Source organism: Anomaloglossus baeobatrachus, chromosome 11, assembly GCF_048569485.1.
Source record: "Anomaloglossus baeobatrachus isolate aAnoBae1 chromosome 11, aAnoBae1.hap1, whole genome shotgun sequence".
In the NCBI taxonomy this organism is placed as follows: domain Eukaryota; kingdom Metazoa; phylum Chordata; class Amphibia; order Anura; family Aromobatidae; genus Anomaloglossus; species Anomaloglossus baeobatrachus.
In genome coordinates this window covers 101162996-101179796 of record NC_134363.1, presented here as the reverse complement: position 1 = coordinate 101179796, position 16801 = coordinate 101162996, and the positions used below count along the sequence as shown (strand labels likewise).

Here is a 16801-nt window from a genome sequence, read left to right as displayed (position 1 = left end):
AATCTTTATGATTTACTTTAGTTCAACAATCTGATGTTTTATGTTTTTGCTATATACACAGACAGACAATATATCCATTTACCTAGCTCAAATACCTGATGTGTATTCTTGGGAGATTTGAATGTCTGTGGGTTTATTACCCCATTGTCTGATGTGTGGTGTATCTCTAGTTCATCTATGCCCAAAGACTGGCCATCAAAGGGCATGGATCAATAAGACTACAACACATTAACTTTAAGGTTTGTAATATTGTTCAAGCCTCTAAGATCAGATGAAATATAGCACAGACAGAAGCTCGTGTTTGCTGCACCGTGAGACGTCCGGTCAGTGATGTCCAGGAGTTCTCTGTCTATGTCATGCTTCTCTGACTGTAGTTCCAGACAGATGATGTCCAAAACTCCTTGGTGATGTAAGTATTTAACTGTACTTAACCTTTGTATGTTCAATATACAAAAGTGTACGCAATATCATACTTTTCCCTTTAAGTTTGTATTTCATATTAACCTTTATAATAAAATTACTTATTTGCCTTCTTTAAAGCTGTATCTGAACCTTAGTGTTAAAAATATAGCAAAACACGCCCACCACACCATACACCCGCTGAGACAATACCCTACTCGCGGAGGGACCACCATACTAGCTGCAATACCATCAGCCCCAGTAGAGACATTCTGCAGTGATGGCTCCCTACATATAGCCGCAACAACGCAAGTGGCGTCACAAATAAACTTTATTCACTAATCCCCTGTAAATATCCCCATTACAAAAAGGGCCCAGAGCACAGAACCGGGTAACGGCCACCATCGTGACATTCCCAAGACGTACACTGCCCGGAACCGAGTACCCTATTTTCCTGGGTGCTACAAAAGCACTGATGAGAGGGAATGCTGCACTGCCTCTCATCACTGTCCCGCTGTCTGTGCTCTCTGACAATTCAGTATAGCGGTGACATTACTACTGTGCTGATATGGCCAGAGCACAGCCAGCGATCGAATGAGGAGCAGCGGCGGGGACCAAGGAAAGGTGAGTATGTATGTGGGTGGGTGCAGAGCGCCATGTGGGGGGATGTAGAGCGATGTGTTGGGATTGCACAGCCCTGTGTGGGGGGGTTACAGAGCGATGTGTGGGGGGGGATGCAGAGCGCCATGTGGGGGGCAACTGGCCGGGGAACTAACGCCCAGGGGACCAATGCCCTCGCTCATTAGCATATAGTAAAAGATCTTTAGAAGTACTTTTTCTAAAGATCTCTTAATCTATGCTAGTGTATAAAGGGCCAGTTAGGCCGGGATTAGCAATATGCACCCAGAACTGGGGGTAATTTGAACTTTTTTTTACATTTTGTTTACTTTTTACTGCATTTGATAGTGCCCTTAGGAGACTTGAACTTTCGATCATCCAATTGCTTGTGCTATAGACAGCAGTGCTACAGCACATACATTCGGTGATACCAAATCCGTTAATTTTTTTAAATTGTTTAGATTTTGCTGCAGCATTTCCCCAAAAATAAGACACTGTATTATATTATTTTTTGCCATGAAAAATGCACTACAGCTTATTTTCAGGGTTGGACTTATTATTAGGGAAACACTTGTTGGGGGCAAATTTACCCCCAAATAAAAGCAGACGCCGCCCAGGAGAATCGCACTTAACAGACCCTGGACATCTGTGTCGCTCTCCGGTCCTTTGGCAATAAAGAGCGGGCAATCCCAGTAAGTCCTCATCGCAGTAACATCACACACAAACATCCAATCGCAGTAACATAACACACAAATCTGGTGATATCGTACTGTTTCCGGCCGCTGTGGAACGCGAGGACCTGTGGTGGAATGTATCAAGGACCTATACAGGTGCTCTATGTGTTCCACCGCATGTCCTCGATGCGTTCCACTGCAGGTCCTCATGTTCCACAGTGTCCCAGGTCCTCAGAGCAGTATGTTAACCATGTGTGTGTGTGTATGCATGTGTGTGTGATGTTACTGCGATTGGATGTGTGTGTGATGTGTGATGATACTGCAATCGGATGTGTGTGTGAGAGCGGGAGGGATCGTGAATCCAATGTGTGTGTGAGTGGATATGACAGTGATGCAGATCTCTGTGGGAGAGCTCATCCACTGTTGGCACCTGCAAGTGTGATGCCCCTGACCTTATCAGGGTATCACAGGGAACTGCACTCCTTCCTCTTATGGTGCAGAACTCACCCTCCATGGTTCTGGAATCCTAACTATTGGTATTGCTTCCATCAGCACCCAAATCCTAGCCACACCTCACACCACACCCTGTCAGGCACACCAGTGGGTGGTCTAGCTGGAAAAGGGCCACCCACCTAGGGGGTCAGGCAGACTGGTGGGAGGGATATATGTGACACCCTGGCAAAACCAGGTAGTCACAAAAGAGTTAATCCTCCTCGGCACCAACACAGTCTCCACACAGATATACACCAGCCAATCAGGCCCTACTCACCCCCTCCCCAGGAAAATGGGAGGGATGGAGAAGAGCTTAGGAAGTGTAGAGTAGAGTTAAGTTTCAGTTTATGCTGTAGTCAGTGAAGAGCTGACAGGAGGGAGTTGGAGCTCCCTGGAGAAGGTGGTAGTCGGGGGTTGGAGCCCTGGACTACCGGACTAGGTGGCAGTGAGGGCCACAGGCATGGAGATCCGGTCACGGGGAACGTGAGGCTGACCGGGACAGGGCTGTAGCCCGGCGGTGCTAAGAGAGGGGATCCAGTCCAGAGGCCATTCAAGCAGACTAGGCCAGACAAGAAAGAGACAGACAGAGTGTGGAAGAAAGGGCCCCTGGCTGTATATCTGGGTGTGGGACTCGAAGACACCCGCCAAAGGTGACCGGCCATTGGCAATTTGGTTTACAATACAGACTGTGTGTGCTTACTGACCATCCACATCATCAGCAGCTCCTCCAGCACCACGACAACCGAACTGTGAGTTTCCTGCTTCCTGCAATCCCTCACCATTCTATGGGCCCCGTGACTACACCTCCCCTACCCGTGGAGGGGATCCCATCTTGCTGACCCGCTCCATCAGCCCCGGTTTCCCCATCACCAGGCAGCGGCGGTGTCACCATCCCTCACAGCAACCCACGGGTGGCATCACTGACAAAGACTCTATCCCCTGTAAATAACCCCGTTTTCACTCGTGGGCAACGGATGGCTGCGCGAGCCCCTGATCCGGCTGCCACTCGAGCCACAGCCACCGCCCGGATCCGAGTGCCTCGAGCGGCACCCCGGTTGTGATCTGTCCCCCGCCCACGACATATAGTCAGTTGAGTAGTAGCTCTCAGAGAGTGAGGAGCTGAGGGAGTTGTAGCTCCCTGGGAGACATTGGTTAGGTCGCAGACGGTGGTCTGGGACCGGAGGAGTCGGAGACCTGGTCACAGGGTAATGGAGAAGGGTGCCCAGACTTAGTTTTGCAGAACGGTCGGCACCGGAAAATCTAGTAACCGGACCGGTACCGAGCACGGCAGGGTACTGGACCCTAGATCAGGGAGTAGCTTCTCGCAACCTTGTAATTCACCTGTGGAGGATAGTCTCTTTATGAACTTTCCCCAAGAGCACAGAGATCGAAGGCACCAACACAACGAGGGGGATTGGGCTTTCCAACTTATGCGGTCCACTGAGATCCCAAGTGTCAGCCATCGAGAGCACAGCTCCGCTATTTAAATTATAGCTTCAGACCGAAGGGTCACTCAGAACGTCTAAATACAAGTGCATGGAGGCAGGCTCCGGACCACTACCAATACCAACAGGAATGGATTCCCGGACAAGCTCCCCAGAGTGGCGGCGGCACCCAGAGACTTGGTTTACTCCTGTGTCAGAGTCTGCTTAATGGTCGCACCAACATCAACATGGCCTGAGTGAGTACGTTGCTCTCCCCTGCGTCCTGCCTGCCGCATAGACTCCACCACGCTGCCCTACACCTCAACTATCATGAGTCCCGAGACATCTGGCTGCCCCACTCCATCTCCCCAGAGTACTCCCATCGGCAGCGGCGGTACTCCCCTTACCGCGAACCACAGGTGGCGTCACGAACACTTATCCCCTGTAAATAACCTCCTTTCATTTTCGAGTGGCCGCAAGCCCCCGGGTCCGGAGACCCTCGAGCCACCGCAACCCCAGATCCGAGCAGTCCGACTTCTGCAGGTGCGGTAAACAAGCTGTAACTGTTCGGTGTCTGGTGAGTATGATTGCGGGGTCTGTCCTCTCTCTTTTGTTCTTTTTTTTGGGGGGTGTCTGCTTTCTTTAATGAAGTGTCCTTCAGTATTCTTTAACTTTTTTAGCTGCATGGACATCATTATTGAACTGCAACTAAGGCTTATTTTCGGGGTAGGGCTTATATTTAAGGCTGACTCCAAAAAGGCTGGAAATTCCTGTAGGGCTTATTTTTGGGGAAACACAGTATTTACATTGCGGTAAAATGAGTGAGGGGGTGATTTCAACTTTTATATATATAATTTTTTATTTTTTACACTTTTAATAGTTCCCTTAATGAACTTGAATCTGCTCAATGCCTATACAAGACACTGATAAACTATAGTATTGCAGTTTGTTGTATGATTGCCAGTCTCCCATGAAACATATTCAGAACATGATCCTGCTCCTTGTAGTTAGTATGCACTGCCACTGTACATGAATGGTGGATGATGCCAAGGGATTAAAATGTGCACTGCTCTTATACATTACTATCTTTATTATTAACTCACCCAAAAGACCAACCATAATACCATGTCTGTGGTCTCCAGTCCTTTGGTCCGAGGTTTACAGTAACCTGAAAAACGGTCATGTACATCATATGGGCCACCATGCCAAGAAGTCCTAATAAATAGAGAATCAGCATCAGCTACCGAGATACAATCTTAATTTCTTGTGGGCCAGAGCATTTCATCCCTCAATAACCTGATATTTTGCGCAGTGTTTAACAGTTATACATTCAGCAATTACTGTTTTCATTGTTGGGTTGCCCCACATTTTTTTGTTCTCTATAATGTGAAGCATAGTTCTATTATTAAAGGGGTAGTTTGAGAATAAAGGCCGCTTTACACACAGTGACATCGCTAACGAGATATCGCTGGGGTCACGGAATTCGTGACGCACATCCGGCCTTGTTAGCGACGCCGTTGCCTGTGACACCTACGAGTGACCGCTAAAAATCAGAAATACTCACCTAATAGTTGACACATCGTTCATTTTCAAAATATCGTTGCTCTTTCAGGACGCAGGTTGTTCGTCATTCCTGAGGGAGCACACATCGCTATGTGTGACACCCCGGGAACGACGAACAACAGCGTTCCTGCGTCCTCCAGCAACGAGGTGGGAGTGACGTGAATGCGGCTGCTTTCTGCCCCTCCGCTTCTATTGGTGGCCCGCTAAGTGACGTCGCTGTGACGCCGAACAAACCGCCCCCTTAAAAAAGAGGTTGTTCGGCGGCCACAGCGACGTCGTTAGGAAGGCAAGTATGTTTGACGCATACCGGCGATATTGTTCGCCACGAGCAGCGATTTGCCTGTGATGCACAAACGACGGGGGCGGGTGCTTTCGTTAGCGATGTTGCTGCGTGTAAAGCAGCCTTAAGGCTCTGACATGACCACTTGGCACAGAGCAGCGGTGCACACGCATGATCACTACTTCATTCCAATAGGGCAGTTCAGAGCCCCATTCTTCAGATTAGTGCATGGTCCCAGCTATTAGAGCCTAACAATCAACCAGCACTTTTAGTGATAATTATACTGGTATCCCCAGTGCTAGGAGAAAAATGTTACTCTTTTCTTTTCAGTATTTCATTATTGTACTTTTTAACTTATTATAGAATGGAATTAATATTAAATGCATAATCAGCAGTTTAAAGAAATTAAGAACTATAAATATCTTCAAAGCACCAACATAAAAAGGTGAATTTTAAAATCAATACTTCAAACTATAATATATTATTCATTCTTAAAGTCCGTGAGCCGACCAGCAGCACCAAACAACTGCCAGGCAGCTTCTTGTCTGCTCATCGGCGGTCGTTTAGTACTTTGTTTTTACAGGCAGGCTGCTCCTCAGATGTGCATGGAATGATCTGGAATAGATGTCTCGCATTTGCTGCCACTGTTCTTAGTAGTGCAAGTTCAGTTTGCACAGAACAATGTTGTTTTGATCTTATGAACTCAGTTTATGTGGAATCTGGTGACAGACCCCCTTTGATAATAAAGTTTTACTAACAACAAGAATATATACAGTAAGTGAAAGAATTATTGAACACGTCACCAATTTTCTAGGGAAATATACACTGAACAAAAATAAAAACGCAACAGTTTTGTTTTTCCTCCCATTTTTCATGAGGTGAACTCAAAGATCTAAGACCTTTTTCTATACACATAAAAGGTCTTTCTCTCAAATATTGTTCACAAATTTGACTAAATCTGTTTGGCCTCTTTCACACATCTATGAAAAACACGCACGTTTTGTACGGATGTGTAAAAGGTGCGTATGGCCCTCCGTGTGCCGTGATTTTGGCACATGAATGTTCTCCGTGTGCTATCTGTGATAACACACGGAGAGCAGGAACTTTCCGCTCACCTGTCCCAGTCGCTGCTGTCCTTGGTGCTGATGTCTTCTGCTCTGTGGTCTCTGGCCCTGCTGACTCACCACTGCTGCTGCTTCCAGCCCGAAGTGCAGTGTATATGCGATGAGCATAATTTGTGACAGTCGGAAGCAATTGACAGCAGCGGCAGAGACAGCAGCGCTGGAGAAGGTTTGAGTGTAGAAATACGTTTTATTTCACAGACACATGTGTTTTCTCCGGTACGTGTCTCACTGATGTCACATGGAGCACATCCGTGCGGTCCGTGTGACACCTGTGCTGCTGGATAAAATAGGCCCATACAGATAGAGACAAAGAGCAGCCAAAAATATGGAATGTGCATATAGTAAACTGCATTCAGGCAAAGAGGCTGAAAGTCAAACATGTATATTGCCAATTACCTTTGAATGAATAAGAACAAAGCCCAGGATCCAAGGTGGTGTGCCCCAACACATGTTTCACGGTCTATGGGGTCATCTGCCGCTTCATCAGGGGAACAAGAGAAAGTGAGTCTCACTTTCAGCCTCTTTGCATGAATGCAGTTTACTATATGCACATTCCATAGTTTTGGCTGTTCTTTGTCATGCACTTTTTCACTTTCTTGTAATTATCAATACATTTATACATATATTTTTCAGCAATAACTCATTGTCCTCATTGTTTCTAATGTCTACGTGTGGAGCACATGGATACACGTATGATCCAAAGTCGGTGATCTTACCATGGATTGGTAAATGATTGGATCCTCTCCCTGCCCATCACAGCCATATCAAGTATTGGTGTGGTTGTGATTGGCCACTGTAAAAAAAAAAAAAGGAAGTAAAAGGGTTAAAGCAGTACAGACTTACCGAGTCTACACCTGGGGCTGCAGTGCTACTTCCAGGTCTGACAATTATATCTATCTAATGCATATTCACTGCTTTTTCTGACCACCAGCAGCTCTGACTGGCTGCAGTCAGACCCTGCCCCCAGACAGCGTCTGTGATTGGTTGGAATCACAGATGCTGTGTGCGGGTCCATATCGTAATATAAATTAAATAAATGAATAAAACAATTAGCAAAGGGTGCCCCCGATACCAGCACAGATAAAGCCATGGCTACATGCTGCAGCCCTCAGCCATGCACTTATCTTGGCTGTGTATCAAAATAAGAGAAACTGCATGAGGCTTTTTTCTTTTAATTATTTAAATAAATAAATAATTAAATGTGTGTGCAGTCCCCCCTATTTTGATATCCAGGCAACATAAAGCCTGACAGCTGGGGGCTAATATTCTCAGGCTGGGGAGACCCATACTTATTGGCCTTCCCAGCCTAAAAATTAAAAGCCTGCAGCCACTCAAAATTGTCTCATCCATTAGATGCGACGATCCCGGCACTTTACCCAGCTCATTCCAATTGCCCTGATGCGGTGGTAATCAGGGTAATATCAGAGGTTAATGACAGCTCACAGCTTCCAGTAAGCCCTATATTAGTAATGGGAGGTGTCTATGAGACCCCTCCATTTTTAAATTCTAAGTGAAACTAAATAAACACAAGCACCGAAAAAATCCTTTATATGAAAAAAAAGACAAAAAACACCCTCTTTCAAAACTTTATTACTGCCCAAAACACCCAGGTCCGAAGTAATCCACATGAGGTCCCATGACGATTCCAGCTCTGCTACAACACTTAAGGCACAGTGTGTGATAATGGAACATGACCGAACGCTGTGAAATTCAGGCAGAGACTGAACCACGATGAGCGGTGACATCACCCAGGTTAGTTGCAGTCACAGCTGTAGGTTCCTACGTCATTCCACCTGTGATGGCAGGTAACCTGACCCCAGGTGGCCTCAATGAACTCTCACTGAGTTCACAGACCTGCATCTCCTAACAGAGAGCGGTAGAAACCGGGTTCTTCAAAGCCGCGCCAATGATCACCAGCCAAAGGATCAGATCAATGAAGCTTTATTGTTGCATCGGTCTACGCATTTCAGGAGCCCTGCTCCCTTCCTCAGGACCATCAGATACAAGCATACATCAAATTGAGAAATGCGTAGACCGATGCAACAATAAAGCTTCATTGATCTTATCCTTTGGCTGGTGATCATTGGCGCGGCTTTGAAGAACCCGGTTTCTACCTCTCTCTGTTATCTGCCGCTTTGGGTTGCTGCTGCCATGGTCAAATTTTACGTGCGATTACAGTGGTTGTGACTCTAACAACCACATTTGGTGAGTAGTATTGCTCCCCCATCCTATACCCCTACATACAAGGGTAAGACCCTATTGCGCTTTGTTTTTCCACAGCTTCTTCTAAGACCTGCATCTCCTGGCAGAAAACTGTGGGTTTGTGCTGAAATTTTACACCATATTCCTGGTCCTAATCTACACCTCCTCGTAAAAAAACACATCACTACCGCATGTATGGTATGATGCGGTAGTGATAATTTTTTTCCTGGGAGGTGTAGATTGGATGCAGGAATATGGTATAAAATGTTCAGCACCAAATCTGCATCTCTTGTCAAAAAAATGCACAAAAACAGTTTTGACATCATTTCGATGCAGTTTTCTTCCAGGAGGTGCAAATTTGGTGATGAAATCTGGTGTAAACATTACAGTACCAAATTTGTTCCCAAGTACTGCTTTAACCCTTTTTATTTTCTTTTTACAGCCCCCTACATCATTTTACAACACATCACTTTTGCCTCCCATTGAATTTAATGGGTTCGGCTAAGATCGCTGATTAGATCAGCTAGGATCAATGATCAAATTAGCGATCTCAGGCGGGCTCAGCGATCCTGACCCAATCCGATCTTTGGCAGGATCGCTCATCTCTAATGTGTAATAATGAGAAAAGACACAGGAAAAAAAGCATTGAACACAGTATTAAAAGTTATGGCACCAGCAGAAATCTATCAATAATTAGAAAGCAACCACTTAGTGAAAAATAATATCAGCTGGTTCAACTGAAGGAAAAAAAGGTTACTCTTTGCCAAGGTGAAACACAAGAAACATCTCATGATGAGTAAAACCAGTGAGCTTCCTGAAGACCATCACAACATAATTGTTGCAAAACATACTAATCGCATTGGTTTCAGAAGAATTTCTTAACTACTGAAGGATGCTCTCTCCTCCTATACCAGTCTGTCTTGTACTGTTAATGATTGTTGTACGTATACCCTCTTTCACTTGTAAAGCGCCATGGAATAAATGGCGCTATAATAATAAATAATAATAATAATAATAATAATGACTGTTAAAGTCATAACCTGGAAGTGGAAAGAACATACTTTTCCCCATAAACCGGCAACAATCAGGTGCTTCCCACAAGATTTCAGACTTTGCAGTGAAAAGAATTGTCCTAAAGCCATCAGAAAGCTACAGAAAGTCCTGGAATCATCAGGTACCATTGTTTTTAAGAAAACAAAAAGTAATGCAATCAACTTTTATGACCTGTATCCATGCTCACCAAGCAAGACTCGATTGGCTGAACAAAAAGTATGTTCAAGCGCGTTTAAAGTTTGCTAAATTACATTTAGACAAGTCTGTTGAATACTGGGAGAAAATAGTCTGGTCAAATGAAACTAAAATTTAACTCTTTGGATGCCATAGTATACATAATGTCTGGAGGCCAAAAGACATTGCATATCACCCCACAAACACCAACAGTGAAGTTTGGAGGTGGAAACATCATGGTGTGGGTCTGGATTTCAGCACACAGGACTGAAAAATTCCATGTAATTAAAGGAAGGATGAATGGACAAATGTACAGAGACATTCATGTTAAAAATCTGCTGCCATCTACCAGCAACGATGAAGAAGAAATGAGGGTGGACATTTCAGCAAGAGAATGATTCCAAACATACAACCAAGGAAACTCTCAATTGGTTTAAGAGAAAGAAAATAAAGCTGCTAGAATGGCAGCGACAACAACATGACCCGGAATCCAATACAAAATTTATGGAAGGAACTGAACCTCAGAGTTCATAGAAGGAGCCCACAAAACCTTTAGGATTTCAAGAGTGTTTGTGTGAAAGAATGGCCCAAAATCATACCTCAGCACTGCATATGACTAGTTTCTTGATACATGAGATGTCTTGAAGGTGTCATCACCAACAAAGGCTTTTGTACGAAGTAATACATACATTTCAGTAAGCGTGTGCAATACTTTTTCTCAGGGGAATTTTTCAATATTACACATAATTTATTAAAGGGTCAAAAAGGAAGGTAGAAAAATTCAATTTTATCAGAGAAGCTACCTCAATTCTAATTTTATACTAAAAAACCTTTTATTTTAAATTGCATTAAAATTCACAAGACAACAAACCATTGCACACCGTGACCAATAGCACAAAAACCAAAAACCAAAAATAATAAAACCAAAGGATCATGGAACCGTCTTACTGCATGCAACCTGTGTGGAAAAAAATTACATCCACAGAAAATCAATTGGTAGTGTTCAAAGGAGAGGCAATAATTTATTAAGATAGCCCTCAAGCTATCCTTTTCCACTACCTATCAATGGAGATATGACTTACATTGGTGCCCCCATTCCTCGGTGGCTTTCCCTGATATACTGTCCCTAAGAGGGACTATCATATGCACGTCCGAAGAGACATTTGCTGCAATATATGCAGCCAACCGACATTTTTGGCGATTATGCCATGATATTGTCTCCTGATGAACCCCGATCAACAGATGGGGGGGAACTCTTCGAGGCTGTGATAATACTGTGGAGGATCATGGAGAACCTTGGAACCACTGTATGGTATTAATGAATATAATCTGGAATGGTGCTATGCAGGGCCGCCACTAGGAATTTCAGGGCCCCATACTGTCAAAATTTTTAGTCCCCTTTGAGACTCCACCTCAGCATCCAACTCCACCCTTCAAACCCTCCACACTCTCACCACCATTCTTGGAAAAACGTATGTGTGTGTGTGTGTATATATATATATGTATATGTAAATAGAATGTATTAACAAAAATGTATTCTGCACACAAAAACCACAAAAAAAATAGATAGAAATGTAATTATAATGTCTGTCTCCCCCTCTGTATATATCTCTGTCTCTCTCTCTCTTTGTCTGTCTGTCTCTTTCCCTGTCTGTCTCTGACTGTCTCTTTCTCCATCTGTCTCAATCTCTTTCCCTGTCTGTCTATCTCTGTCTCTTTCCCTGTCTCTTTCCCTGTCTCTTTCCCTGTCTCTTTCCCTGTCTCTTACCCTGTCTCTTACCCTGTCTCTTACCCTGTCTCTTACCCTGTCTCTTACCCTGTCTGTCTCTTTAGCTCTCTTTCCCTGTCTGTCTGTTTCCCTGTGTCTCTCTGTCTCTTTGTCTGTGTCTGTCTCTTTACCTGTCTGTCTCTTAACCAGTCTCTCTCTTTCCCTCTCTTTCCCTGTCTGACTCTTTCCCTGTCACCTTGTCTCTTTGTCTGTGTCTGTCTCTTTGTGTCTGTCTCTTACCCTGTCTATGTCTGTTTCTTACCCTGTCTTTGTCTGCCTCTTTCCCTGTCTGTGTCTGTCTCTTTCCCTGGCTGCATTGTGACACGCCAACATTCCATATAAGGGCGTGGCTGCGCATTCTTCTGAAGTTCTGGCTGCACTGTGACTCCGAGCTCCATTCGCTTTAATGGAGGCAGGTATTATGGCGAATAACTGTAAAGAGTGGGGTTAAAATTTCCCCTCAAAACATAGCCTATGACGCTCTCGGACACTTCTGGACTGAAGTGTGAGTGTGCAAAATTTTGTGGCTGTAGCTGCGACGGTGCGGATGCCAATCCCGGACATACACACACACACACACACACACACACAGCTTTATATATTAGATATATCCTAATACATACATACACACACACACACACTAATTTTATATATATATATATATATGTATATATATATATATATATATATATACACGCACACACATATACATACACATGTACACACACACACACACAGTCATGGCCAAAGTGTTAGCACCTTTGAAGTTGTTCCAGAAAATAAAGCATTTCCCTTAGAAAATTAATACACCTCCTACACCTCCCCTATCCAATTTTTATATACCATCTACACCGCCCCTTTCCATAATCTCTCTCCCACACTGCCCCTATGTATAATATCCCCCCACACACTGCCCCTCAGTGTACCCACACGCAATACCCATGTGTATAATATCCCGACACACTGCCCCTCTGTATAATATCCCTCACACACACTGCCCCATGTATATCCCCCACACACACTGCTCCTCTGTATAATATCTCTCCCACACACACTGCCCCTCAGTAGAATATACCCACACAATGCCCTGTGTATAATATTTACACACACTGCTGCTCCTCTGTATAATATCCCCCACACACACAGCTCCTCAATGTAATATCCCCCCACACACTGCTGCTCCTCTTTATAATATCCCCTCACACTGCTTCTCTGTATAATATCCCCCCCACACACACACTGCACCTTGGTATACTATCCCCCCCACACACATTGTTTCTTTGTATAATATCCCCCACACACACACTGGTTATCAGTATAATATCCCCCCCACACACTGCTGCTCTCTACACTGCTCCTATGTATAATATGCTCCCACACACTGCTCCTCTGTATAATATCCTCCCACACAATGGTCCTCTGTTTAATATCTCACACACACACACACACACACACACACACACACACACACACACTGCACATCGGTATACTACCCCCTACACACACTGCTTCTCTGTATAATATCCCCCACACACAGTGCCCCTCTGCATAATATCCCCCCACACACTGCTCCTCTGTATAATATCCCCCCCACACACACACTGTTTATCAGTATAATATCCCCAACACACACTGCTCCACTCTATATCTCCTCAAACACACTACTCTTCTGTATAATATCCTCCCACACACACTGGTCCACTGTATAATATCTTCCCATACACACTTCCTCTGTATAATAATCCCCCACACACATACTGCTCATCTGTATAATATGCCTCACACACACTGCTCCTCTGTATACTATCCTCCCACAGACTGCTCCTCTGTATAATATTCTCCTACACACACTGCCCCTCTGTATAATATCTCCCACACACACTGCTCCTCAATATATCCCCCTCCACACACTGCTCCTCTGTATAATAACCTCCCACACACATACTGCTCCTCTGTATAATATGCTTCACACACACACACTGCTCCTCTGTATAATATCCTCCCCAAACACACTACTCCTCTGTATACTATCCCCACACGTATACTGCTCCTCTGTAAATCCCAACACACACTGCACATCTGTATAATATCCCACACACTGCTCCTCTGTATAACATCCCCCTACACACTGCAACTCTGTATAATATCCACACACACAATGACCCTCTGTGTAATATCCCTCATGTACGCTGCCACTTTGTACACTATCCCCCACACAAGCTGCCCCTCTGTATATATATATCCTCACACACACACACACACACACACACACACACACACACACAATGCTCCTCTGTATATCACCCCACACACACTACACATCTGTATACTATCCCCACCCCACACATTGCCTCTCTGTATAATATCCTCCTGGTATATACCTATGTCCAAATCCTGGTATATATGTCTGCATCCTGGGCCCTTTCTGGTATGCACGTCCCCATCCTGATTTATTGTCCCCTTCCTAGCATAAATGTCCTCCTCCAGGTATATATGTACCCATCCAGGGACCCTCCCGGTATGCATGTCACCTTCCCAGTTTATTTGTCCCTATCATGGTATATATGTCCCATCCTGGGCCCCTCCTGGTATGTATATCCCACTCCTGGGCACATTCTGGTATATATGTCCCCATCCTAGTTTCTGTCCTATTCCTGGTATATATTTCCTCCTCCTGCTATATATGTTTCCAACCTGGTTTATTTGTCCCTTTCCCAGCATATATATCCCCTTCTATGCTCCTCCTGATGTATATATATATATATATATATATATATATATATATATATATATATATATTGCCCTCCTGGGCACATTCTGGTATATATGTCCCCATCCTTTTTGTCCCCTTTCCAGCATATATATCCCTATCCTGGGCCCCTACTGATGTATATATACAGTACAGACCAAAATTTTGGACACACCTTCTCATTCAAAGAGTTTTCTTTATTTTCATGACTCTGAAAATTGTAGATTCACATTGAAGGCATCAAAACTATGAATTAACACATGTGGAATGAAATTCTTAACAAAAAAGTGTGAAACAACTGAAAATATGTCTTATATTCTAGGTTCTTCAAAGTAGCCACTTTTTGCTTTGATTACTGCTTTGCACACTCTTGGCATTCTCTTGATGAGCTTCAAGAGGTAGTCACCGGAAATGGTCTTCACTTCACAGGTGTGCCCTGTCAGGTTTAATAAGTGGGATTTCTTGCCTTATAAATGGGGTTGGGACCATCAGTTGTGTTGTGCAAAAGTCTGGTGGATACACAGCTGATAGTCCTACTGAATAAACTGTTAGAATTTGTATTATGGCAATTAAAAAGCAGCTAAGTAAAGAAAAACGAGTGGCCATCATTACTTTAAGAAATGAAGGTCAGTCAGTCCGAAAAATTGGGAGAACTTTGAAAGTGTCCCCAAGTGCAGTGGAAAAAAACATCAAATGCTACAAATAACCTGGCTCACATGAGGACCGCCCCAGCAAAGGAAGACCAAGAGTCACCTCTGCTGCGGAGGATAAGTTCATTCGAGTCACCAGCCTCAGAAATAACAGCAGCTCACATTAGAGACCAGGTCAATGTCAAACAGTTCTAGCAGCAGACACATCTCTAGAACAATTGTTAAGAGGAAACTTTGTGCAGCAGGCCTTCATGGTAAAATAGCTGCTAGGAAACCACTGCTAAGGACAGACAACAAGCAGAAGATACTTGTTTGGGCTAAAGAACACAAGGAATGGAAATTAGACCAGTGGAAATCTGTGCTTTGGTCTGATGAGTCCAAATTTGAGATCTTTGGATTCAACCACCGTGTCTTTGTGCGACGCAGAAAAGGTGAACGGATGGACTCTACATGCCTGGTTCCCACCGTGAAGCATGGAGGAGGAGGTGTGATGGTGTGGGGGTACTTTGACGGTAACACTGTTTGGGATTTATTCAAAATTGAAGCCATACTGAACCAGCATGGCTACCACAGCATCTTGCAGCGGCATGCTATGCCATCCGGTTTGCGTTTAGTTGGACCATCATTTATTTTTTAACAGGACAATGACCCCAAACACACCTCCAGGCTGTGTAAGGGCTATTTGACTAAGAAGGAGAGTGATGGGGTGCTACGCCAGATGACCTGGCCTCCACAGTCACCAGACCTGAACCCAATCGAGATGGTTTGGGATGAACTAGACGGCAGAGTGAAGGTAAAAGGGCCAACAAGTGCTAAGCATCTCTTGGAACTCCTTCAAGACTGTTGGAAGACCATTTCCGGTGACTACCTCTTGAACCTCATCAAGAGAATGCCAAGAGTGTGCAAAGCAGTCATCAAATCAAAAGGTAGCTACTTTGAAGAACCAGCCAGCTCCCCTCCCCCACCCGGGGCTGGAGTCAGCGGCCCCCACGACCCGTGGCTGGAGTTAACAGCCCCCTGCCACCAGCAGCTGTAGTCAGCGGCCCCCTACCACCTGCGGCTGGAGTCAGAGAGTCCTCCCACCAGCTGCTGGAGTCAGCAGCCCCTTCACCAGCGGCTGGAGTCAGCGGACCCCCCACCACCCGTGGCTGGAGTCAACAGCCCCCCACCACCAGAGGCTGGAGTCAGCGGCCCCCACTACCCGCAGCTGGAGTCAGCACCCCCGGCGATCTTCAGCTCATAGAGCGCCTACCTCTCCTTGCCGGATGCCGCATCCTCGCTAGCTCCGCATTGCCCGCAGCACTGAAGTGCAGAGTGATGACCTCATCACATTGGACTGCGGAATGACGCGCCACCTTTCTGCTCTGCTCCACTCACACTGCCTTACCCACCACATGGATAATTTGCATGTGATGCCCTAGAAGGACTTCGCACGCACCTTAGTCATGTGATGTGTAGACTGCAGTAGTGGCTGAAGCGACACCGCCGGGCCCCTCCGCTGTAGCTGTGAGTGGGGCTCGGTGAAGATGGTGGGCCCGGCTGGCTAGGGGCTACATAAAGCTAAGTGATTAACCTGGGCCCGGCCGGGCCCTCCTCTCTTCACCGGGCCCAGTACACCAGTCACAGTAGTA

At 45.2% G+C, this 16801-nt stretch overlaps 1 protein-coding gene across 5 annotated transcripts in view; it reads right to left on the bottom strand.

Annotated features, from left to right (window-relative positions):
- The window catches only part of LOC142257001 (germ cell-specific gene 1-like protein), a 275387-nt gene that overhangs the window by 38017 nt on the left and 220569 nt on the right, over window positions 1–16801 (bottom strand). For all 5 annotated transcript variants that reach the window (XM_075329045.1, XM_075329049.1, XM_075329047.1 and 2 more), the window contains one exon: window positions 4711–4822. In XM_075329045.1, coding sequence (XP_075185160.1) covers window positions 4711–4822 — 112 coding nt within the window. The remainder of the gene's footprint in view (window positions 1–4710; window positions 4823–16801) is intronic.